General features: G+C 39.3%; 1 protein-coding gene across 1 annotated transcript; it reads right to left on the bottom strand.

The window, feature by feature from the left end:
• Nucleotides 1-1,005: 1,005 nt before the first annotated feature.
• loxl1 (lysyl oxidase-like 1) lies at nucleotides 1,006-23,419 on the bottom strand. Its single transcript, XM_020080316.2, has 7 exons — nucleotides 21,909-23,419; nucleotides 16,719-16,827; nucleotides 15,150-15,287; nucleotides 7,280-7,436; nucleotides 6,812-6,907; nucleotides 6,274-6,389; nucleotides 1,006-4,121 (listed from the first exon to the last, which is right to left on the bottom strand). The coding sequence occupies exons 1-7, from the start codon at nucleotides 23,014-23,016 to the stop codon at nucleotides 4,115-4,117; spliced, it is 1,731 nt and encodes a 576-aa protein (XP_019935875.2). The 5' UTR covers nucleotides 23,017-23,419; the 3' UTR covers nucleotides 1,006-4,114.
• Nucleotides 23,420-25,968: the final 2,549 nt, after the last annotated feature.

Genomic DNA, 25,968 nt, shown 5'->3' with positions numbered 1-25,968 from the left:
CTGCAAACTTGTGTGAAGAACGCACCAACATTGCAATGTAATCCAGAAGTATTGTGAGCTAACACAAGAGTATGTAAGCGAATGTAATATATTGTAAAGGCAACATAAAAGTAACCCTCAGAAAAAAATTCTTGCTGTGACCAGAATTGTTCTTCACCTTTTTTCTGAGATGAATCCTCGTATTGTTATGTAAGTAGTGCATTTCTGTACAGTTTGTTCTTTTGTTTACACTTGAATGAAGTGATTCAATATTATCTTGACTTTTAATCAAGTGTGATTAAAGATGGTTCAAGTACTTATCCTTGTTTGACAGTGGGACACATCATCGCCATTACTCTTCAAGTCATTGGTACTATTAGATTATTATAAGTGTGCAACTGCACTGGAAAGCGATTAACAATGCATTAGTTTTGATAAGATCGTAAGCTCCTCTCTCATTGTTGCAACACAGCATCCGGCTCCATCTCATGATCAGAATCAAGACGTCACAGAGAGTAAACCTGCAGAGATGAATGGGTCTGTGGCTGTGGGGTGACAGTGTGTGACAATAATGGAAAAATGAACCAGTCAGAATATTTTTCAGTGTCGACACATCTCAACATCAGCCAGAATCTCTTCAACAGCACAAAAACGAATGGGACTGATTCATGTATGTACAGCACTAGTGCCACCACTGTCACCTTTTGGTTTTTGTAGGCATCTTACTATATATGCGGTGTGTGATTTTCTATATTTGTAAAGGTCAGGTTTGCATCCATGCCTGAATCATGCATGAAAAAAATAACACACAGCACCTGGAAAAATGCATTAATGCATTAAACATATCACACCTAATATTCTATGGAGAGGATGATTCCAATAATTTGTCACACTTGTCATATGCCATTTCTTGTTGGATCTACTGACATGTATTATATGTAAACCTGTAGATGTGGTCTCATATGCAGAATGAACCACCACTGAAAGAAAGCTGCATAGCATTCATATCCCACTCTGAGCACAACAGATGTGTAAATGCATTTATTGTAGGCTATATGACATTTTGACAGGTGTTGAATACAAATTTCATCACTGCATGTCAAGGATGCTGCTTAACTGTCACCTACGTTTGTGTTGTTGTTCCACTTGATGTCAGAGTCACATGTTGATGCATCTTTCTCAGCAAATGTACAGTTTAATCATGAGCTACCAGAGTGGATCAAATTAAACAACTGACTTTTTTACAGTACAACATGACGGAAATATGTACTAGGTGCAATTGGCCTATTCTACATAATAAAAAAGAATACCTTTGTCAAAAAGAAAATCAGAATGTGCAGAATGAAAAACTTAAAACCACATTTTGGTGGTTTTTCATTGTTTGATCCAGATTATTGCTTGGAAATATTGCTTTAGGAATCACATTCATAGATCTGAAAGAAATAATCCTTAAGATTTTCATGTTCACAAATCACATTTTGCTATAATTGGTAGTGGAAGAACACCTTTCTTCCTAAGTCAAACTTTTCTCCACACAAAACACAAACAGTGATACTTTCTGTAGGTGTTTTAGGTCCAGGTGACATTTTGGCTAATCTCTATTAACAGCTAGCTGAATTTGAATGCAGATTGATTAAAAAAACAATTGTCAATGCTTTACAGTCAATGTGTTCCACCTTTTTAGCTCTCCAACTCCGGACAACCAAAGCCTGCTCAAACGTCATTAGTCAAATTATACACGGAAACCAAAAGACTTCCAGCCCCACTATCTTCCCTCAAAACGGATACTGAATATTCACATGCATTTCCTCAGTTTTAAATATTGCAGAAAGTAATACATAAGAAAAGACCAGGGGCCACAGACCTATAGAATCTATATCAGCTGATGAATCATCATCATGGGACAAAAAATATATGTGATCGCTGAACCCTCGTTTCCTCCTCATCTTTCTATTCGTGTGCATCCATCAAGCAGCATTACACACGGGTGTCACCACAGTATTTATATATTCAGAGCAATCGGACCGATTACTTCACACATCAGTGGATCCTAACCTCCCCTCTGGGATATTATTTGGAAATAGAAGTTTGAAAATGAATAATTTTTCTTTATTTTTGTGAGTGATCTCCAGTGCGCTCTGCAATGATGGCACAGTCACGTTCACTGCGGCGATTATACAAACACTCGTCCTTAATGATACATGCACAGTGTTAGAAGATATTAAAAGCTATTAATGACTCTGCTGTTTAATGGTATCTGGATGTAATTTGCTGGAAGTTGTTTTATATCTTTTTTAATTGAAGGTTGTATGGAACAGTTTTGTCGCACAAGCAAATGTTGGTTTTATGTTAATGATGAAGTGGATCAATAATCTGGCTTCAGTTCACCACCTCACCTCTGCATCATCATTTACCCGCCTCCAAAATGTTTGTACGCATTAGTCAGAGTTAGCATAGAAGTGCACACATTCTCCCGTCAAGTTTGTTTATATAAATCCCAACATTTGCGTGAGAAGTAGCATACACAAGTTTCAGGCCCCGTTTTGTGCGTACGCAACGGTTATAAATGAGGCCCCTGGACAGTGAAGTGTTACACGAAGAGCTGCAGGCAACTGACTACAACTCCAACTCCTCCTGTTACTGTGTCCGTCTGTTCAATGGAGAGCTACTTGTACCATGTGCAGCATGAAATAACACTGTTTTTCCTCTGCTTACAGAATTCTGGGAAATGTAGTATTAAACGGAAGGTGTCACCTGTGTCACGTGCCACAGCCATATCCAAAATCTTAAGGATTATGACTTTAGGTTGTTTGTAATATAGATAAGTCTTTGTCTGCTGTCCAAGATCATGCATACTTTGATAGAGGCATTAGAGTTGAAGGTTTCCTGTGTGCTGTCATAAACAGCCAATGCAGGGTTTTCCAATGGAAACTAAACACTTAACAGTAATCAACAGCTCACTTGGTTGGAGAGGTAGGTAGACGACTTTCTGGCAGTCTGCGTTAATAATAAGTCTGTAGCAGTAGTGTTTTTTCCTTCCAATAACACATACACTTTGAATAATTCAGATTATCGAGAAAATATAAAAGACTTCACAAATTACAGTAACAGGTCAGAATGGATAAACAAAGTACAAACAGTTACAACCAAATAATCTCCACCGTTAAAGTCATGCACGTGTGGAATATTTGTATATACATTCTTCAAAAGGTATAGATGACATATGTGCCATCTGACCAGTGTTGGTAGTTGAAGAAAAGACTCCAGGACAGTGTGAACACAGAGTTAACATACTGCCTGTCTTGATTTCTGGAAAGCACCATTTTCTGCCAGCTGAGCTTCCTGTTCCTGTTTTACTGAAATAAGAAAGGATGAATGGGGACACAAAGGTGCAGCACCCAGCACTGACAGTCTGTCTTTATCCGGACTTTACAATTTGATGGAGCTGAAAAATGAAAATAGGACCTGCTGTCCTCTTCTTGCTGATAACATAACATTAAACAGCATGTGCCCAGAGAATCACAGTATCCCACCCACTGAGGCAGTGGAGACAAAAACACAAAGCTAACACATTATAGTTCTTCTGAGTCACTGGGTATCTCTGTCTGCCCCCACACTGCATGGACGAATGCACTTGAGAAGACTTTGTCTCCTAATTTTGTTTTTTGGGGGATTTTGTCTGAGCCCTGACCTGTTTGGAGTCACTCCTTTCAGCATTAGCACAATTTTATGCTTTATTTAAAATTCAAGGAAAGCCACTGTGTGGGGGGTGTGCGTATCGATTTATGTGTGCAGATACAGTAAAACTGTCTTTGACAGTCAATAATATGTCCCAATGTGTGTCCAAACCTGATTGATAGGGTTGCAGTATAGTTTGTCAATTGCAGGGATCTGAACTGTTGGTTCATTATGTGATATCGATGTATAATATGTATTATTATAACCCTCACCCCACCGACATTCTTCTCAGTGCCAGTGGAGCCCTTGTTCAACACAGGTCCAGGATACCAAAACAGCAAAAAAAAGAGTAGAGATAAACAACATCAACAATGAACCAACAACAAATGGATTCCATTCACATTTCAATGGAATAGCAATCAGGATCACTCTAGTGTGGCAGCCTCCCAGTGCCTGTTCAAGACCTGTGAAATAAACAACAAAAAGCACTCAGAGGTGATGTAAGGCTCCACATTCCCTCAAGGATTCTAACACAGTATGAAATAATGTCACTTACATCCAGTGATAGTTAGGCCTAAACAAAATAGTATATCACATAGATCTTGCTTAACAGTCTATTTACACACAATGTGTTTTTTTCTGTTCACATTTGCGATACCTTTGCGATATTAGTCATTTCTAATTAAACCTGGTGTTCACACACAGTTATCCCTAAACTGCACAAAATCTTCAATGCGCACAACTGTGAATTATCACCACCATATAGTAAGAGGTGTGGCTTGTTGAAACTGAATGTAATTTTCATGAATGTAAATGGTTACCCAACTCTTCTGTTGCTTAAAAGTGATCATGATTTAAAATAGCCGATCAGAAGATAAAGGTGTTTTCGTCCTATTTTGCTGCTTTTATGTGAGTTTGAATTGCCGATTTAATTTGGTTCCATGAATGCTTCTTGTTAGGATAATTGCAGTTTCACGTGAGCTGCATTTTTTACAGTGCTCAAATTTGTACTTTTTTAAAATGTGTTAAAATCACATAGCTTCTCAATGCAAATGCTGTAGTGGATGCCGATCGGTGTTAGAGTGTGGACTCTAAACCTCTTTGAAATATAAATGGCTAGAAGAGAGATTGCAGTGAGTGTAGCTTCCAGGTTCACCTTTAACACAGTAAGGCAAACACAACTCAGTGGATTAGGTTGGGAACATGCTTGTATGGACGTAACCTTTATTGCAACAAAGGTAGGTACATTAGCCTCTTAGATTAAGTTTGCTTGGTCCCTTCCATTGCAAGTAGGCTACTTAGCCAGAAATGCTAATGACTGGGGATTATATCAGTCTGATTACCACAATGTGGTATTTAGATCTTGTTTTTTTGTAAACCTCAACACCAATATATTTGTCTGAGCCCTCAAATACATACCATAGCATACATAGTAGTGACAGCAATGAGCCTTCATTGCCATGGTGACAATAATAAACACATATTTTAGGTTGTGGAATAGTTAAATTTGGTTTGATTTAGGCACAAAGATTGTTTATTACAGAAATAAACTTCAGGCTGTGGAATAGTCTTGTTTTTGGTTTTGGATAGTATAAAAAAATCACTGCAGGCTTTGTTATGTATAATAATAGCTCAACATGCCTAGTTACAGCCATTTCTACTGTATTTAATAATAGTTATTTAATTGAATTTAATAAAAAAAGTAAATTATGTCAATACACTGTTTTGTAATTAGCAATAGTACACAAACACACATTAAGGCAACATCGAATTTCAGATTTAAGCTAAGCTAAGCTAAGCTAAAGTAAAGTAAAGTAAAGTTAAGTTAAGTTAAGTTAAGTTAAGTAAACTATATTAAGCTATGTAATGTTAGTATTTCAAACTATAATTTATTGTTTATTCTCACATTTCCATTTTGTTTAAAGTCAAAACAAACTGTACAAATAAAATCATATAAGTATGGATATATCATGATAAGATATACTGTATCATGGTTATTTATACTTATTTTTTTCAGATAAGGAAATTAGTCAAATATAGGACTGAAATAATGGTATTAGACAGACGACAATTGCTGTATTGGCAACAGTACTTCAAATCTAACCATTATGTCCAGTTTTCTGATCCCCTGCTAATGCTTTGGCAGCCATTATTTTAATTTCACGGTACCATTGACAGAGAGACCGACTGGAGCACTTGAACCTACTGACGTTCTACTTGTGTGTGCCCACTCTCTATATGAGGTCATATAATAGTGAAAAGGATGTAATAGTAATTGAATGCAATCATACGTTGCTAATAGCACTACTGAAAAGTTAGACACCCATTCTCCCTTTGAGGGAAAATATGAAAGTTTCATAGGCAATAGATTTTAACTGGAGAACATAATTCATGACATCATCAAATATTTCAGCCAAGAACCCATTAAGTCCACTAAGCAATTTAAAACAATGTGAGGATCTTCTGTAACTCATCTGTGGGAAAATTACATAAACCCTGTTTTCAACTTTGCCTTTTAGTTCTAATTCTGTAAAAGAACAATGTCTATAAATTGCCCAAGAATCAATTGTCAATCACAAATCAAGAGATAAAAACTGTACAAACCATCTTACTTACTGTGCTATCTTGCAGTTGGTTGTTCGAACAAACCGTCCTGTATAGTGAATGTTACACCTGACCACGTTGTTGGTGAAGTCTGATTCCTTTACCAAGAATTTGGGATTAACTTGGAGCTGGAGGAAGGAAAAGGAAGGAATGAAAATTACAATTCACCATAAATCTCAACAAACAAATAATGGGCCCAACGATGCTTCAGAAATGAATGTATTTGGGAGAACTAACACTGGTTGCAATTGTGAATAGATTTTTGCTTGGGATACATCTTGCAAGCATATTGACCAAATAAAATATGCATGAAAATAGACCGTGTGATGGATGGGGATGCAGAGCCACTGAGCCATGAAATGCTGCAACTTGAAGAATGCTGAATAACTAGCAACATAACAACTTCTGAACTTTATAACTCTTTTAAAACCTGGATCAATTTGTTTTGTTGGCTTAGACCCTCACTGTCTTCCATGAGCTATGACCCTGTGTTGTACACAAACTTGCTTTAATATAAAATATTGTATGTCCACACATAACAGATTCTTACCTTCAGTATGTAGTTTCCAGGTTTGATGTCTGTGATATCGATCCACTGGCAGTCGATATCAGCATTATATGTATCGTAGCAGCCCGGGCTCAGACCCTGAATAAAATAAGGTGTTGAGGGATACACTCGTGAGGAATACTTATCTGAGTAAAATAGTAGGAATTTTAGGTCAGACAAAATGCTTTACAATGCCTAAAAAGATAGGCAGGATATTGAATAAATCCAGCTCTAGCTAACCTTAGTTTTTACTTAGTTGCACTAAATTGTTGTAATGTAATGAAAAAAAAAATCTGGCAAAACCAAAGTGGATGGATATCGCCATATTGTTGATGAAGATGTGAAAATGAATAATCCATAGCTGAGGGACAAGATTTCTGGTTTTCGTTGCTTGTTCGACCAATCACATTTATTATTAGCCTCCAAATCAATAGACCTAATTTCCTCTCATGTATCCGTGTGCTGTATTACCTGAGTGTGAGAGGTGCAGGCGTAGCGCTTCAGGTGACCAAAGTCGCAGGTGGTGTCCTCCAGACAGAAGCTCGCCTTGTGACCTTCTGCCACTTTACGGCCAGTGCTAGCCTCCAGTAAATCATAATGGCTGAACTCATCCATACTGTGGTAGTGCCTGTCAGAGTGATCAAAGGACAAGAGTTAAACAATCAAAAGAGTATAAGCTTGACTAGTGTTATTCTAATGTGTCAAGTTTGCCTTTTCAACAATACTCTAGAAGTTAATCAAGTTTATTAAACATTATATTGTAATGACACATTTAAATGTGATTTCAAAAGAAAAGTGCATTCGTCTGTGTATTCAACCTGCTGACCTCGTTTGATGTATGAACGTTGTTGATTAGCTCATATCAGAAGTGTGTGTGTGTGTGCGCATGCATGCGTGTTTGTGAGTGCAGTTTAAGGGAGGCTGGATTTACACAGCCATTGATCATCTCGGTTGAACTGGAATATAAACTAAGTGATTCTCAGTGAGTTACTCTGTCAGTGAGCTGGTATTATTTGTTTTATTGCTGTATGGCTTCGACCGCTCCCAGAAGTCAAAGCAACCTATTGTTCGCTTGTTACAAGCCTGCTCAAAACATAATTGTGCATGCAAACAAGTTCTGATTTGCATTGAATATGTTAACAACATATACTATAATGTTTTTAATTTTGATTTATGTCTTTTTTGTTTCCTCCTCAACCACATGATTGAATGTCGCTATGCAATAAAAAATAAAAAAAAATCATAGGAAGATGCTTCTATTATTTATTTAAAAATACAAAAGATGCAAATTCAAAGCCATTTGCAGTGTTAGTAAACTTCTCCATTCATCAATAAGGCCTGCAAGCCTATCACTGGACGGCACTGATGACCCTTCAACTTTCCGTGGCCAATAATTGACCAAATGTACTTTACACAATCCATTATCTAGTGTTTATTTATTTATTTTTATTGGACAACTCCTTCCCTGCTGCATATCATTTTTTCATTTTTCATTTGTTTTCCATTTTTTCTATTAATACAGCAAATTCCTTGTATGCGTAATCCTACTTGGCAATAAATCCAGATTCTGATTACTGGAGGGAAAGTGTACTGTGTATGAGATATTAACAAGTTGTGCAATGTGGTCAGAAACTGTATAGGGAAACAGATGGCAGAAATTACCCGACAGTATCAGCAAACACCGATTTTCCACAGTATGACACTTCAGGTGAGAGATATGCTATAAACTGAGTAAATACAGGCACAAATCTCATGGTCTTGGGTAGAAGGAGGCTGTGGAGCAGCACTGAATATGATGCATGGCTATCAGGTTTTTATCTATGACATAATTTGTCACAGGCACAACAAAGACAGTATGATAAGACTGAGAATTCCCAGATAGCAAAATCTATTGCAATCTAATTACAGCAGCTCAACAATAAATCCAATGTTTATGAAGCTCAGAAAGGTGTTTTTCTAACTCAATGGCCATTATGGAAAGGGTTTGTATTGGGTTATAATATAGTGTTGTTGAATTGCACTGGATGTATCATAATGTTTTGCGTTAGTGTACAGCACATATAATTGTATAACTAGTGTATCTGATTAACTGTCAGTCATTGTTAATAGCAGCATACAGTATCTCATTGGTATGAACAAGGCATGTCACCAGCTGCCAGATTTGGGATATGTGAACACACTATGGTGGTGCTTCATTTGAAGTCAACACAACCATTAGTAAGAAGGTAGAATCTCAGCTGCCAAATGGGAATTCCTTGAAGTGTTTACATATTAGTTTAATTAGGTTTCTATACTCACAATTATTAAAGACCTCGATCACCGAAAACCATAAACTGTTCTGCCTGCTGCCATCTGGCCGACGGTTCCGCAGCAGGAGGCCCACACCACCAAGCTCAGAGACAGTTTCATCCCCCAGGCCATGAGACTTTTAAACTCCTCCCATCTGCCATAATTCATCTTCTCTGCACCTTATAATACTTGCACTACTTATTTTAGGTGTATATTTATTATATTTTATTTGAATACTTTAGGTTGATTGTTATTTTATATATTCTATTTCATTTTTCTATCTATTTTTATTTCTCCTTTGTGTAATTTCTGAGCATGGCTGAAGGGGAGTCTGGGACTCAAGCATTTCATTGCCAGGAACTGCTAAATGTAATTGTTGTGCATATGACAATAAACCCTTGAATCTTGAAACATAACATATGAAGGCTGTATCTTCCCCCCTCACAGAAAATACAAACATCATGTTCAATAAACAGGTTTCCCTTCTTGTTGCCAAAGTTACTTATTATGAAGTATGAATGTTTTTAATTTCATCTGCCAGGGATGTTTTCACCTCTGTCTGTTAGTTGGTTTGTCAGTAGGATTACATAAAAACTAGTGGATTTCTATGAATCTTGGTTGAAGGATGGTACACTGGAAATCGTCAAAAATTTTTCTATAACTTTCTTGTAAGATGATTGAATTTTATTTTCACAGATTTTCTTAGGAAGTAATTTATGGATCATGATGTAAAAATCAGAGCTCTGAGAGTGCATGCCTCCACTGAGGCAAGATAGGGCTTGCCATGTCTCATGGTATCGTCCATAAGGTTGTTACTAACTATGCAGTTTCAGCTGCAGTTGAGAATGTACTTGCAGAAGGCATACAACAAAGTTCTCTCTCATCTCATTAAAACCTTTATTCTACCTTTTAGTCTTTGTACCTGTCACTCCAGATCTATTGCAATCAATAGTGGCATGAGAGTGACTTAAAGACACCTTTTTGCAGTTACTGACGGTATACTTCCGTTCTTCAGTGACTCTTAAATCGCACCATACAGTATACTTAAGTGGTGTTGACTTTAGTTGTTGTAGCAGGTGAGGTAAGCACTGGCTCTCTGACAGTCAGACTATTTCACACTATATAAATATTGTCCTTTGGCCTTACTTCATGGCCCATGTTTCAACATAGCAACAGCTTTAACTCGAACAGTCATTAAAGACTGAAAGACGACTTGGCTGGAAAAGTGGGTACTTTCCACTGATGAAGTGAAGTGACCATTCAAAGACTCATTCTTTCCATTGGAGAGGAAACCAATTAGAAGTAACGCTCAGGTAGAAACCTGTGAGATGTTATCTGGGGCTGAACACATTTTTATTGTGACTGTGGGCATAACTTACTCTCTTTTATTCGTTCATGATAATGTATGGATCCATGTCCATTAATAGACTTTTATATACTTAGATTATATGAGACACATGGGTACACATTCATATTGAGTGTATACAATCACATATTGTCACATGAATCAGGGAGGGAATTAGAGGGCCTTTGTTTTCCTGAACCTGGCTTTCATTACAGTTGCAATTTTCAGATGATTATCTACAGTATGTAAATGCATGAGTGTGTGTGTGAAACAGAACGACAGAGTATAGGAAGCAGAGGAAAAGAGTGTGAGTGGGAGGAGCTGGGCTAGGAGGTGCCTGGAAAGATCCCCGGCCCCCTTCGATTCCTGGATTCTCCCTTACTGACGATGTCAGCTACAGAGAATGTGGTGTTGGAAGAACACATAAAGGACTTAACAAGAAAATCTTGTAATCGTAATGTACGAAACATTCCATGTCGTTTTCATAGTCATGAGTCATTTTCCACTTGTCTTGCAACAAACAAGCTCAGATCACAATTCCGGTTGTGAAACAGAAGACTACAGTAAATAACTAAGCAGCTTTTGCCTAATGTTTGTCCTTCAGGAAGTACAATCAGGATATGAACATGTATGTCCAAGGACCTGCACAAACAGCAGCCATGATATTTCTAACAAAGGTCATGTAGCTTAAAGCTAGTGTTGGTTAAGCTATCCTTAAAAAAAGCAATGAATGCATCTCACTCCCTCCCATCCGCTCTCTTGTCAAAGCTAAAAGCTCACTTCTTCCTTACACACTCGCAAACGTCTGGCTATCGTCCCTGCCTCAGCGTTGTATGTCTCTCCGGCTCTGGAAGACTCTGGTCATACCAAAGGAAAGCAACGGCAGGCAGGTCTGTTAGAAACAGACAGGTATACCATTTAATTCAGTCCAAATTAAATTAGTGGTTTTGTTTATTACATTCCTGGAAGGGCTATAGACATTAGCTTTTTTTCTTCTTTTCGGACGACTTTATTTATTGATGGCTATCAGGACGTGAAGAGATTTTCAACAAAGAAGATAACAAGTTTTACAGAAACAAATGACTAATCCTACATTTAATGATAAAGAACTATTTGATTAACTTATTCTTAGTATAGAAAATAAAAGTTAATTTCAGTCACTGTCATGCTTCCCACACTAATGGATGCTGTTCCCCTCCCTTCTTCTAATACTGAAGAGTGAATGTAGTGAGACCCAAAGCTGTCAACCACACAGCTTATTCGACAAAAATGTAGGGCAGGGAAGTTTATTGTGAGAATCTGAGCTCAAGATTTACTTCCCCCTAAAGAGATTTCTTTGTTACCAAACACTGCGTCCCAGTAACCCATATACCTTAACAGTTGTGTGATCTGGTGTCACAGCCAGACAGGAAAAATGGATTGATTTGTCATTCTGATCACACAGGTCAGTGGAATGATTATCCTTGGCTTTCTGCCGCCTGGGAACCGCTGTATAAATGCAGACTGATGTCAGACAGCAACAACACTGCCAATCTCCAAACGGCCAGTCCACATTCCTCTAAGATGAGGACAGTATAGAGCCTGGTACAATAAAGTGTCAGTGCGGACTCTCTGGAAGTGTGATAAGAGCCCAGTCCACATGGAATATCATGTCATAAAACAATGACGATAGCCTCTGAATCACCTCATTAGCAGTCCCCACAGAGGTGTTCGATCTGAGCCACTGCCGCTCTGGCTAAACCAAATAAGCTCTGTCCACTGAGGAAGACACAATGAGAGAGAGAGAGAACTGCTCTCTGAATTGATCAAAGCCACAATGCTTAATATCATCGTTTTTCATGTACAGTGGAATTCGAGTGTATCGACCCGCTGTTCTATTTCACGCGTGGTTGACTCTCAAATGAACTCCATAGGTTTGACCCCTCCCCTCTCCCCACAACGAATCCCCCCCTCCTCTTTGGAACAGCATAATGAAACATACTGTGTGCAAACTTTCAAAGTCAACAACCTCACAGTGCTCCACTTCAACAGAGGACTCCCACTGCCCTGCAAACCCACCATGAACCCAGGCATTTGAAATGTTAGTGCCCGGGTTATGCCTTTGGGGGTGGGCCATTACTAGAGAAATGACAAGTAAACACTATAATGTTTTATAAACCAAGGCTTACATCCAAACTCATTTGCTGCTTAAGTGTCCACTAGATATAATGAGACCTGCTGGGATTATGAGGGTGGGTTACAGTCATCTCCCAGTGATGAGAGGGTGAGTACTGCTGATCTTGTATTGTTAGTTGGAACTAGAGGTGATCACTGCATATATAAACACATTTTTCAAAGGTAACCACTGGTGTCATATACTGAATCAGTGGTAAGAGCAGTGGATCACTGGAAACTCATCTTATTACCTTCGCTAAAGAGGTTATGTTTTCACTAATCTCTGGGTTTAAGCAATACCACACAAAAACAACAGAATGGATTTCCACAAACCTTGGTCGAAGGATGAAAAATGGACCAAGGAATAAGAACCCATTAAATCTTGGTGTGGATGTGAATGAGGTGGTGTATCCGGGATAATTTTTTCACATTGCTTAACGTTGCGAGACAGGGCTCTTCTGATCTGATAATTATGTCAGTAATAACTGGCTGCTGAGATATAAAGCCTGGGTTGCTTGTAATGCTTGTATATGGTTTTGAATTATATGTGACAGCTTGGACTACTAACATACTGAATGAACAGAGGGACATATTTAAAGCTAGGGTGCTAATCCTGGAAAAGTTAGTAGTGAGAGCAGCCTACAATTTGAAAACATGTAACTGATATATCGCATCCCCTCTCATCTAAGCTATGCCCCAAAAACACAACAACAAATGCTAGAAGCCGACGTTTCTTAGACTCTGGCTTCTGGATATTGTCTCTGCTTCAGTGGTGTATTTCTCTCCGGCATGTGCAGTGAGAGCACGGATGTGTGCAGGCAGGTAGGTTGGTTAGTAACAGACAGGTACGCCAGCCAGTCATTCCATTTGGTCAGAATGAAATGATTGGTCGAGTCCTGCAAGGGCCACAGGCACCTCTTTTTTTCCCCAGACAACTATATTTAATGATGGCTGTCAGGATGTACAGAGGATTTTAACAAATTAGATAAAAATATGTTTTAAGAGACTACTTAACCCTACCATTAAGGACAATTAACTATTATTAGTGCAGTTAAGGTGATGCAACTGATTAGCTCAATCTAGTTTGGAACAGCAATGAGCAAAATTGAAGACGTAGTTGAAAAGTGTTGTAGAAATGCTAAGAACAACTACTCTCAATGGAAAGTAAATAAAACCTGTAAAAATATCTATGCTCACATATACAGTATTTTAATACTGGCAAATTCTGAATGAAGTTGCTCTGATTTACATGTTTTTCTGTTGCTGTTGGCAGACAACAATTAAGTATTAAATAGTGACTGAAATGCAGCCCATTAAGACCAGCAGTCGCTTCCAAGCCTGCCAATTTCAATAAGAGAGACAGAGAGGTATGGTTACAGAGGTGTAAGCCAAAACTAAAAAAAACTTTTTTTTAAATATGAAGTCGCCAAAAGTATCATAAAGTCAGTTAATGTCGTGACAAAGGCTCTAAGTCGGCAACACTGGCTGCAAAAGCCCTTCTGAAGATGTAATGGAAACTATTCATGTCAATAATTTCAAAAAGCAGTGGCAAATGTGGAAAATCAAATATTTTATCAGCTGACAAATGCTGTAGCTTCATCAGTCTGTCAGTCACTCGATCTGTCAAGGACATTCTCATTTCCAAGGCTGACTTCACCGTTGTGGTCCAGCCAAACAAAATTGACCAAACTATGAAGACTGACTATGAATCTTTCAACTGAAATGAATGGAGTCTTTTAAATCAGCAAGGTAATTCATGAATTCCATTTCTACTTTGAATGAAGCTTACCTAACCTTCCCATTGCAGGCCATGTCATGTTTGTGCCCCAGCTGGAAATTTAGACATCTAGCCATCAATGCTGCCTTTATTTCAATAAAGTTAGTGAGATGGCAATACTTGTGCAAAATAACACAGTGGTTACATACTGTCCCTTTAATTCTATATGTGCATTCACTTGCTCCTTGGAAGATCCTGTTACTGAAGTTAAACACTAAAAGCTACTATTTTAAGCTGATTTGGTTTATAAGTGATGATGTTAAAACCCTGCAACTTGTGTACCAACATTGTTGTTCGGACTTGAAATGGCGTTCAGGTCAGTTCAGAACAAATTTGTCCGATTTCTCCAACACCTCATGAACGCACAACATGATAATAAGTGTAAGCTGAATTGCTTTTTCACCCTATAACTCTGCTGTTACTTTGCTGCTGCCTTGGTGGATGTAGCATCAAGACTCATCCTGATTGGACAAAGAAGTGCAAAACATATTTTATCATGATTCAGTAGATTCATTAAATATAATTCATAGAACATTATTATTCACAAATTCACCATTAAAAACAGCTGTATCAGGAATTTTACAACTTTTAGAACTCATGTTATTACCAAACCCAGCAACCATTTCTAGACAGACATAAAAATTGAATCTGTAAGAATAAAATCAGACCGACAAAGAAGTGTTTGTTGACTCCCTGGTTACCACAGCCGCTGATATTATTGTGAGTAAAGCCTGACAAGCTGATAGGATAAAATCTGTTTTGTATTAAACACTTACTGATGACAGCTATGCCACTCCCAGGTATGACGTGGCCTGTTCGGCATGAAGTCGGCAGTGCCCTTGTTCTTCACCCTCTGTGGGAATCGCAGCAAGACTCTTACATCATAGTCAGTGGTCTCAGGGCCATAGGCAGAGCTGAATTGCAGAGAAATACAACAAACAAGAAAACAGTGAGGGGAAACTGCACAAGTGGCAGCAAAAAGCATGTCAGCATGTCTGTTTCTCATAACTAAGACAAGGAATAGGAGAAAAAAAAGGATCAGGATTGCAAAAGGCTTGGAAGGAGGAGGATATCTACTAAATAATTCATCTTACACATAACAGCCATTTCTTCACAGTTCTAACATGGACACAGGGAACACTGACTTTTTTTGCGAAAAAGGAGGCACAACACCTCAGTACCACCAAGATGTAAGACGTATGTCTTGTGGCTGTTGTTGACATTTGAGTGTATGGGAAATTACAACAGCCCATCTGTATGTGATTGCTGCAAACTCAGACAGGATATGAAAGGGCTTTGAGGGATGGCTGTGCTTGTGACGGGAAGAGGGCAAATAGAGCAGCAATGGGGACAGCACACTTCCATCATTTCAATAGTGTTCTTAGTGCAGAGACAGTCAAAGGGCCCAGGGCCGGGGCTCAAGGGATTCTATTCACAAACACAAAGAAATGAAACTAAAGGCAGGCTGGATCCCTGAAGGTGATTTTTGGTTTACTGTTATGCTGTTGGTAAAAGAAATTTCATGACCTCTTTCAGATATTATTTCACAGAATGGATATAATTGTCTGGGCTATTTTAGAATTGTGAATGGTTCATTCACTGGGTAACGATACTCAAAGGTGAAGCAGTTCAAACATTTTTTTATTTGTAAAGTACTGAAGCAGAGTGTAACCTGAACATGCAACCAGTCGATTTGAGGGCTACATCAAGAGAGGAAACACAATTTATTGCTTTCACTTTACTTGTCCAACTCACCAGATGTAGACAATTGAGCACCTATTTCAGAAAGATTAAGCACACTCCTACTGGCGTGTTACCATTTTCAAAATCCCCTTTGCTGCAGGAAACACAACAAGATATGCACTACAAATGTGCTAAATTTTCTAAAGATCTGGATCATGCAACCACAAAGTCAACATATGTTTTTAACTGTTCTTATGACAATTTCCTTTGCAGAAAATTTGCCTATTTAATAATCTGCATCCTGGGTTTAGTGTCCCCAAAGACAGTTGTGATTGGTCAAATAAATACAAATAATACTGAGCACTTATATCCCCTGTAATGGAATAATGTGTGTGTTTGGAAGACAGGTTTAATTATTAGAAACTATATTGACCTAAATTTGATATTTTCAGAGGATCTAAACACTGAGCCTCAATGCTGCCCTCAAGACGCAAGAAAAACCATTACAATGAAAACAGTTGTCCCTGAAACATAAAAAACATAACCCCTGGGGGCAAGAGCATTCTAGATGCTGCGACATGAGAATGAACACACTAAAAAAGTAGAGAAATGTATAAATAAATAAATGCTCGGCAGTAAAGGGCATCCAGAATTCAGTTTACCTTGACAGACATTTTTCCTCGGCAGCACAGCGGAGAGAATACATGTGCGCTCTCTGTATGTATGTGGAGGCCTGGACATAATTGGGATCAGGAACCAGGTCAGGAAAACCTGAAAAGATAGAAAGACTGTTCAGTCTATATTGTCATTTCAGACCATCACAACTTTTTCTGTTTTTTTACAACGGAGAACAGCAGTTTGTTCACACACATTTGTGAGATTTCTTTAAAAAAAGTGTAATTACTTAAACACCTCAATAGAAGTAAATAAGCTCATAAAATGTATTTATAGCACAGTTTTTATGATTTCATTTACAATTAGACTGGCTCTCAATGGACTGCACCTCCACCATGTCCTAACAGTCCTCTTAAGATAGCACATTAAATCTGCTGGATCTGAGTTTTTACACACAAACTACACACACTCATACCAGTTCCCTAAATAAACCATATTTGTACTTCACCAAGATCCATGAATTATTCTCTGGGAAATCAGTGAGAATGTCAAAAAACACAATGTTGTATCTGCCCTTTTGTCTGGATCCACCCAGAAATTTGAAGGATTCTTTCTTGTTTTTTGAAAATCAGCTCAGTAGTTTTTGTGTAATCCTGCTTACAAGATCTAAACCAACAGACAGGGGTGAAAACATAACCCCCATGGGGGAGGAACCTAAAATAATCCAACTGTCAATGACTGATGTTTTTTCAAGACACGTCAATTTTAAATTTCTGCATTCCAGCCTGAAACTGCATATTTGTCATCAATTTTGTATTACTTGTTAAATATATATGGTGGTGCTGATGGAGGATTCGTTGGGTAATGATGCAGTGACAGGGCCTGCAGTTCAAGACCACGTCAGAAAACGCCATTGGCCAATAATCACTGTGCATTCAAGATTATTATCATGCTTTTGCATATGTGCCTCTCAGACAGGGGTGAGAGCATAATGGTAAACCTGGATCTCCCAATAGTTTAAGGCTACATCCATACTTTTACATTTTAGTTTGAAAAGGCATCAACTAAACTCAACAACATTTGTTTGACCTGCAAATATATTTTATCATTTGAGGAAAAAAAAACCTTGGTTCCTTGGCAACATGTCGTGAACCTTCACGACTCCAAACATTAACATGTATGTGATATTTCAGCCTGTACTTCAGTATATTAAACACAGCACGATAAGCCATAACCACAGGAGCCGAATGTTTTGGGAATAAGGAAAAACTTTGAAATATCTAAGCTATATCTCCAAGTTGTCAAAGGAGGGCTGAATGCAATACAGTCAACGTTTTTCATACTTTGTTTTCTGCAAACAAGTGACGGAGATGAAGAGATGGAGAGATGGAGAGGGGCAGAGGTGATTCAGCAAGTGAGCCAGACAGAGACATAGACCCGGAGAACGTGCGTGCCAGAGTAAAACAACAGTGATCTCACACTACTCCTGTTTTTAAAGTGGGCTGCTGACCAAGTCTGTTGGAAAACCTGAGGAACAAGCAAAAAAAACAAAAAAACAGGCCTGACTTGTCAGAGTGAATATCTTTCTGTCTCATTCCCAATAAAGGCCTTGCCAGCAGGGGTCTCTGACATAGCTTATCACCCCTCTCTCTTAAGCTCATGAAGGCCAGACATGTTTTAACGTGAGATTGTTCAAGCAACTCGAACCATCTGACCTCTAAGCCCAGAAGCATTAACATAATCATGAAAGTGATGTACATCCTTTATGTTCCAGCCTCTGCAGTACGTTTTTACCAGAGAGTACAGAAGATAGACGATTGAGCAATATTATCTTTGATTTTGGGAAACATGAAGGGCTTTATTCATGATGTGTTTATGGAAACCACATAGGAAGTATCCTCTTTTATCATTACCGGCTTTTAACAACCAGGTGATTCTTGCCTCCCCAGCTGCAAGTTTAAATAAAGGCCCTGCCTTTTGCAGGTGTAGTGTAAACATCACATCTGACAGCTGTCTCTCTGAGGCCGACATATAGGATAGCGTGAAGCTTCCTGGGCCAGACCATGTAAACACTGTAAGACCAGTGTGAAACGCTGAGGTTTTCCAACAGCAGCATCAATTCCATTTTTTTTCCTGCCTCTCTCCCTGAGAAGGCTTTGTTCTCTGCCCTCTAATCTTTTGAAATGTGAAATTGGGTCTCTTTCAGAGAGATAAAATGTATTGAGAAGCCAAAGCTGATCAGCTCTCGACAGCATGTGACAAAGCCACACATTACACTCTAAGTGGGGCACAGAGAGAAGGAAGTGGATCTTGCCAGGTTTTTTAGCTTAATAAAAGACATGAGGGCTCCCTCTCTCTTCTGCTTTAAGCTATGAGCTTTGAGGACTGACAGATTTGAATTTATTGAGGTTTTCTCATAATGAAAAAACAGAAATCATATCAATACTTTCACATCTTCCCTTGTCAGACAGTTTATGCTCTACTTTTTCTTATTACAATAAACACTAGTGCATCTATTTTCATGCTTATCAACCAATTGATTTTTGGTGGTCAATTTAAATTGATTTAAATCTATATAATTAAGTATTTTAATCTATTCTGTGTTATTGTATTTTTTCCTCTCTGTAAAGCGGTCTTGGATACCATGAAAGGTGATAGATAAATGCAAGTTATTATTATTATTATCATTGTTATTATTAATAGCAGTAATTGTAACACTAAAATGGTTTTCATTGTGGTGAATTACTCAGAACCACTTATGGTCTAATTACTCAAACCTATGCTGCTGAATTTGTCAGGGAGTGTGAGAGTAACAAAGAGTGACATGAAATGACGATTTGCTGCAAGATGCATAGCTTGGCCATTATGCAGACTTTTTTAACTAATCTTTGCCATGTAACTTCATTAAAAGCAATTTATTATTCACAAAACCACCCACAAAACTGTAGCTTTCCAAACTAGAACACACCATCACCAAAGCTGCTCAGTCAGGTTCCACTCTGCAGCATCTTAGAAGTGCCTCTCACCCAATTTGTTAGCAAATCAGACTGATGTTGATCTTTGTTGGCTTGACTGTCAATCGGTATTTAGAGAGAACAAAATATATCACACATTCCACTTCTTCAATCTTTGCATTACAATAACGCTTTTTATGCTCAACTACCGTGCAACATGAATTATTTAGAAAGAACCGTATTAATAATCAGATTATATTTTCTATAACACAATAAAGAAAAGGTAATTTAGCAAATTAGCCTTAATAATTGCTTTTTTTTCCCCCTTGATGTGAATATAAAGTATTTAAATATAAAGGGGCTTTTTCTAGGGTAAAGAAAACTACAGTTCAAACAATTTAGATGAAACTAACTAGTGAAAACATCATGAGGATTATTCTGCATTAAATTTCTGCCAATAGTTCCCTTTCACCTAAATCTTACACACTGGACCTTTAATGAAAGTGCATTTGATGCTTAAAGCAAACCCTGGCCTTTGAATACAAATCATCCACCCTGACTTCCCTGTGACTCTGGTAGATAAACACTTATCTCCCTACAAAAACATGTTGGTTATGAACATAATCAAGCATATGTTACAATTGCCTGCATGACATAACAGGAAAGATTATTGAGTAATACCTAAACACAAAAGTTCATTTAGCATATCACTTTAACTTAGGTCATCGTCCCCTTTGGTCATTGGCTGTTGTGCCTGGCTGATGCTAAATCCAGAAGATGCAATTTTCACATGTGGTTTAAATGTGTATTTGCTCTGAACACACATTACATGTTGTTTCTTATGAGGGTTACACAATGAATGGGAAGGGACTTTGCTATGACATTTTTGTTTGGTTGTAAACTTAATTACTGCAGTTATCTGCATGGTTGCCAGGTTTGTTACCATGCTTGCCCACCAATGCTAAGTCCACACCGTAAATGTGCCCAGTAGCCACAATGATGAAATTGACAGATTATGTCATTAGCAGTCTGCCTCTGATACCACACAACAATGTATTTTAAGATTGTTTTATACAACCTCTGTTAGTAGTCAAGTCAAAACCTGTAGATCGCCATAGTTTTAACAATACTGGAATAGCTTCTGTGCCATTAGGGAAGGGCAATACAAATATCAACTCTTCAACAGCTCCCAATGGTTGAATCCTTATCACAATGATTACAGAGAGCATGAAGGCATCTGCATATCGAGTCTAATAAATGGTGTTTGCAAGTAATACAGCACAACAGAGATCAAAACAGAAAATCTAAATGTGCATAATTAAGAATTTCATTAGAGGTCCTCATCTCCTGATAAATTGCTAATAGATTTACAGAAACGGTCTGCCTTGTTACAGAAAGAGTTTATGTTACTGCAGGATTTGACACTTCCATTCACATATCCCCCCACCTCCAAGGAGGCCTAACTCTGCCTAAATATTTCCCCGATTTCCTGTAGCTGAAGCAATGGACCCCATGTGTTACTGGGACTTTCCATGTTCTCCCTCTCCCTCAGGGAATGGTGAAGAACTGTACTACCCCACCCCACCCCTTCTTTCCTCTTTCCTGTCCTCAAACCTAAGAGGCAACCACTGCCCACCCCCACCACCCCGTCACAAGCCCCACTATGAGGTCACCACTATTGCAAAACTCCACACGCCTCAGACCCTCTTTCTTATGGAACAGAACCGCCCTCACAAAAACACAGTGGTTTTTGTGTGTGTGCTCTCTGTTCATTGGCAGGGCTCTCTTAACACCTGGTTCTAATAACCCTTCATGTGGGAAAAGATGAACCTTACGTCCACTTCACTTTGTTTGTAAAGTAAATAAACAGCAGACTTTTGAGCGTCTGTTTCATTCTGATTACTTCATATGTCTGACATGAAAGAGTTATACTGGAGAAACATGGCTGTGTATTTAAGGAGGGTTGTGAGCGCTCCACACCCCTGGGTTCGACATATTTTGAATTCATATGTCCAGCATTAAGAGAAATCAAATAGTGGTCTTTTGATAATCTGCCTCAAAAGATAGAAATACCTTGGTGAATGCCTACAAATAAACTCTCTCGTTTTTTCCCCTGGCAATTTCAAATATTTCAAGTGTTTTACAACACATTCCTCAAAATCAGCATCAACTGTTACTCCTCTCATGTGTCACAGACTTCAAATATTTGGTTAAAGTTCCCTGAACAAAATAAGAAATAAAGGATAAATTGTTTGAGTTCACAAAAATCCAAGCGTACTGTACCTATCTGTTCCTGCCGGTACACACTTCCAACGTTTATATTGGGGTTCTCAAGGGCAGAGTTTGGAGAATTTCTTCCTGCAGGAATGGGTTGCATGAAAGGCGGTTGGGGTCTTCCAAATGGAGGAAACTGCTCATATTGAGGGCTCCTGATTTGTGGTTGCACTGCCGGTCCAGTCCTGTCCACTAACATCGGTGTGGCCTGGTTGGGATTTGGGAGAGGGACAGCAGGAGCAGAGTCTTCATTGTAGAGACTGTGGGTGTATCTGCGGTCCAGACCATCTGTGAATGGTGGTTGTGCTGCACGTGGAGGAACAGCAGGAATGGGCCCGTAGCTGTAAGACTGGAAGTAACGGTAGCCGTCGTCAGCAAAATCGGAAGGAGAGCCAGGGAGCACTGGGGCCGCACCACCTACATACCCTCCTCCAGGATAAACCTGGCCAACACCGTAACCTCCAGCATTATATCCTCCACCGCCAACAGGTTGAAAGGGAGGCTCATAGCTCCTGGCTGGTCCCTCCACAAAACTAGGGTCATAAGGCACTGGTTGGAAGGGGGACTGTGGAGGTAACTGTGGGTACTGTGGGTAGGATGGTAAATTATAAGAGGATGAAGAGAAAGATGAGGATGATGATGAAGAGGATGAAGAGCCTGTGGATGGCCTGAAGCGAGTGGCAGATGATCCCTGGAACTGGCTTCCACCTGTGCTGCCTGCAGTTAATCTCCAATTATCAGGTACTTGCCCAAAGCCAAAAGGATGTCTTGCCTGCCCACGGACAGTCTCAGAGGATCCTCTTGAAGGGGCCTGTCGGCGGACATTGCCGCCCTGAGGTCTACCTGGTGAGCGCAGATGAGAATCTGCCACAACCACCCTGGGAGCTCTGTCCTGGGACCCTGCTCGAGCAGGGACATATTCAGCTCCACTGTTAAGCAGGCTAAACACCCGTCCATTGTTCTCCCATTGAATCACCTGCCTCCATGGAGTGGCAGAGCTTACCTGCCCCTGGCCCTGGCTCTGGCCCTGGCTCTGGCCCTCAGTCTGTACAGCAACTTGAGCCTGCCCTGAGCCCAGCAGGGTGAATACCAAACATCCCACAACAATAGACAACATACTGGTTCCAAAGACACTGCAACTCACCACGCGGGAAAAAACCCTCCCAGTCCACCAGAGGCTAAAATTCAAACCACCTGTAGCTGTGTCAATAAAACATGCGAGTCCTCTTCCCACAGCTTAAGTGCAAGTGTTGAGACAGATGCAGGGTTGAGAAGCAGGCCTGCGGTTGAGTGCATCTGCAGGGTTTCACTGCCAGCAACAGACGAGGATGAATGTGCAGTCAGGAGCAATCACACCCAGGAGAGTCAAAGTGGGCTTCAGGAGACCCACTGGTGGTGTTACCGTCTGTTAGTGCTATGAGAATATGTCCTGACTTCTTGTCGGTCTGCTGGCTCGCCTGTCAGTAGACTGAGCATTGCTCTCTGCCTTCTGAAAAGAAGTGCCTGTGCACTACAAGACCGCAAGCTTCTATTTGCCTGATTGCTTACAATGGGCTGTGAAGAAAAATCTCAAACTTTCTTTTTTTTTTAACAGTGGTCTCACATGGCCCTAGTGCTAGTGATGTTTCCTGGCCTGCAGCAGCCAGAGCTCCAGAGTCAACATTACCATCTGTGAAGGCATCCAGTCATACTGTACAAAACATCTCACGTTCAATGGCTGGAATTCTTTGCTCATCTTGTTACAAGCACAAACACCATGAACTTGATTTTTCCACTTTTTTCAAACGCTTGTTATCTCGTTGCTTTTCCTTTAAACCTTTAGCAGTTACAATAAACATGTGCAGATGGGAAATTACCTAATTGGTAACAGGGGCATCATGTCCCAGAGATTCACTGATGCAATTCACACAATACACAACAATTTCTTTTCAACTGCATCCTCTGGTAAAATATAACATAGAGCGCTGTTGAGGTAAGTCATGTGTGTGTCATTTGCACAAACAACGAGTAAATAATCAGAATATAGTCTCTGTTAATATGACCTCATGTCAATGAAATAATGTCCGCCCTTCAAAACAATTCTTTGTTTATGTGGTAGACATATTGAGAAATGCATTCTGCACACCGCACCCTAAAAAATATCAAACTGTGGTCAATTAGGTAAGTGTGTTCAAAGCCCTCCTCCCACACACACGCGCACACACACACCTCTCCACCCCTCATTCCCCTCGCTGCCTGTAGTGCACTGAATGCACAATAGACATGCATACATGCCTGGCTCCCCAGCAAGACAACACTGTGTGTGTTGTTGTCTGTGAACACTATCAAAGCACTGTTGCTTTATGAGACCCTCAATTACACACATGTTCTGAGAGACAAGTCATTAGTAAACACAATTCAGCTCAGTGACTGTTGATTGTTGATTGTACCCCTTGATTGTGCATGCACACAGAATCAGATCTCACCGTCGTTATCAAAGTCAGCAGTTTGCGAGGTATTTCTTAGAATGGTTTGCATGGGCAACGATCACAGAGGAGAGACGGGACAACAGACGCACAGGGCTGTAGCAGTCAGTGTTCACTTTGTCTCTCTGAAACAGTGGGAAGCAACATCTCGCTCCACAAACTACAAAGGTAAGATTCAACATCAGTAGAGCGCATGAATATGGAAATGTCATCCATATGTATATCTACAGTATAACTCACATCTGGATCTACACACATGAACTGTTCCCTCACACAACATTATGACCAAACTCACTTTTTAAAAGCATTATTTTTATTTAATTTTGACAGTGAACGATCCATTGAAAATTTACTTTGAAGAAAAAGTGGGATCATCTGTGTAAATTTTATATAAGATCTTCCATCATCCTCTTACAAAATTCATCCATCCATTATATATACCACTTATTCTTTTGACGGTCACGGGGGGAGTTGGAGCCAATCCTTGTTGACATTGAGCCAGAGGCGGGATCCTCCCTGGACAGGTCACCAGCGTGTCACAGGGCTAGACATACAGAGACAAACAACCATTCACACCCACATGTATTTTACAAAATATCTGATAAGACTTTACTGTGAAGGATAATTATTAGATTTATTGAGTTAATTTGTTAAGTTGTATTAATTTGAGAGGTCAGCAGGTTCACTTCCAAGCTTGTATTTCATATTTAACATTAACTGCTCATTACCACAAGCAAATATTCTATTGCCAAATTAATTACTGAATGTTCTTTTTTATTTTATTGAATTTTTTTCAGCACTGTTTTGCAGTAGATGTTTTTTTAATAGCTTATGAGGAGAAATTACTTCAAAATGACACAAAATGGAAAAACAGTGTCAAATTCTTCTGAGCTTACACTGTCCCACTTTGTTTAGTGCTTTTCAAAGCCTTCCTTTTTCCTTTTCTTCTTTGTTGATGACTCCTGTTTTCATTTCATACTCTTTGCATTTGTCTTACATGCCCTTAGACTTTTCAGTAGTTAAATTGGGCTTGAGGCGATTCGGCTTTAATTACAGATTGATCCCAGGAGATTTTCCTCTGAGATAGAAGTTGCTGCTTTAAAGAGGCAGACCAACAGAGAGTCCCAGAATTCCTTGAAACCCTGTCACTGAAACATTTCAAAGAGATTAGATGAAGTTGTGAGGCAAGGTTGGTTGTTTTTGTGTGACTGCTGTGTGCGTCTCCTGTCTGCAAGAAACACCATGTACCCTGTGAAGTGCAGTGAAAGAACACATTGATCTGAGAGACTATGTGGCACAGGGGGAAAGCCCAGGGAGTGGGCATCCTGCTGCGTGCAACCTTTAGCTGCAGAGCTAGAGATGCTTGTTCCATACTGAAACCTACATTCAACCTCAGTCAGTCAGAGTCAACACAGTATGCAACCTCTCACATCTTAGAACTCATTTATCAGTGTTTATAGTCCAGACTTGTGTTGAATATTTAAGGTTTGGTTTGATTAAGAAATATATCATTCAACTAATATTGTGGCCTTATTCTGCATCCATAGAGTTTTCTATAGATTCATCTTTAACTGAAACCAGGGACTGGGCATAATCAAGTGATC

Source organism: Paralichthys olivaceus, chromosome 1 (assembly GCF_024713975.1).
Source record: "Paralichthys olivaceus isolate ysfri-2021 chromosome 1, ASM2471397v2, whole genome shotgun sequence".
Taxonomy (NCBI): Eukaryota; Metazoa; Chordata; class Actinopteri; order Pleuronectiformes; family Paralichthyidae; genus Paralichthys; species Paralichthys olivaceus.
This window is presented reverse-complemented; position numbering and strand designations above follow the sequence as displayed.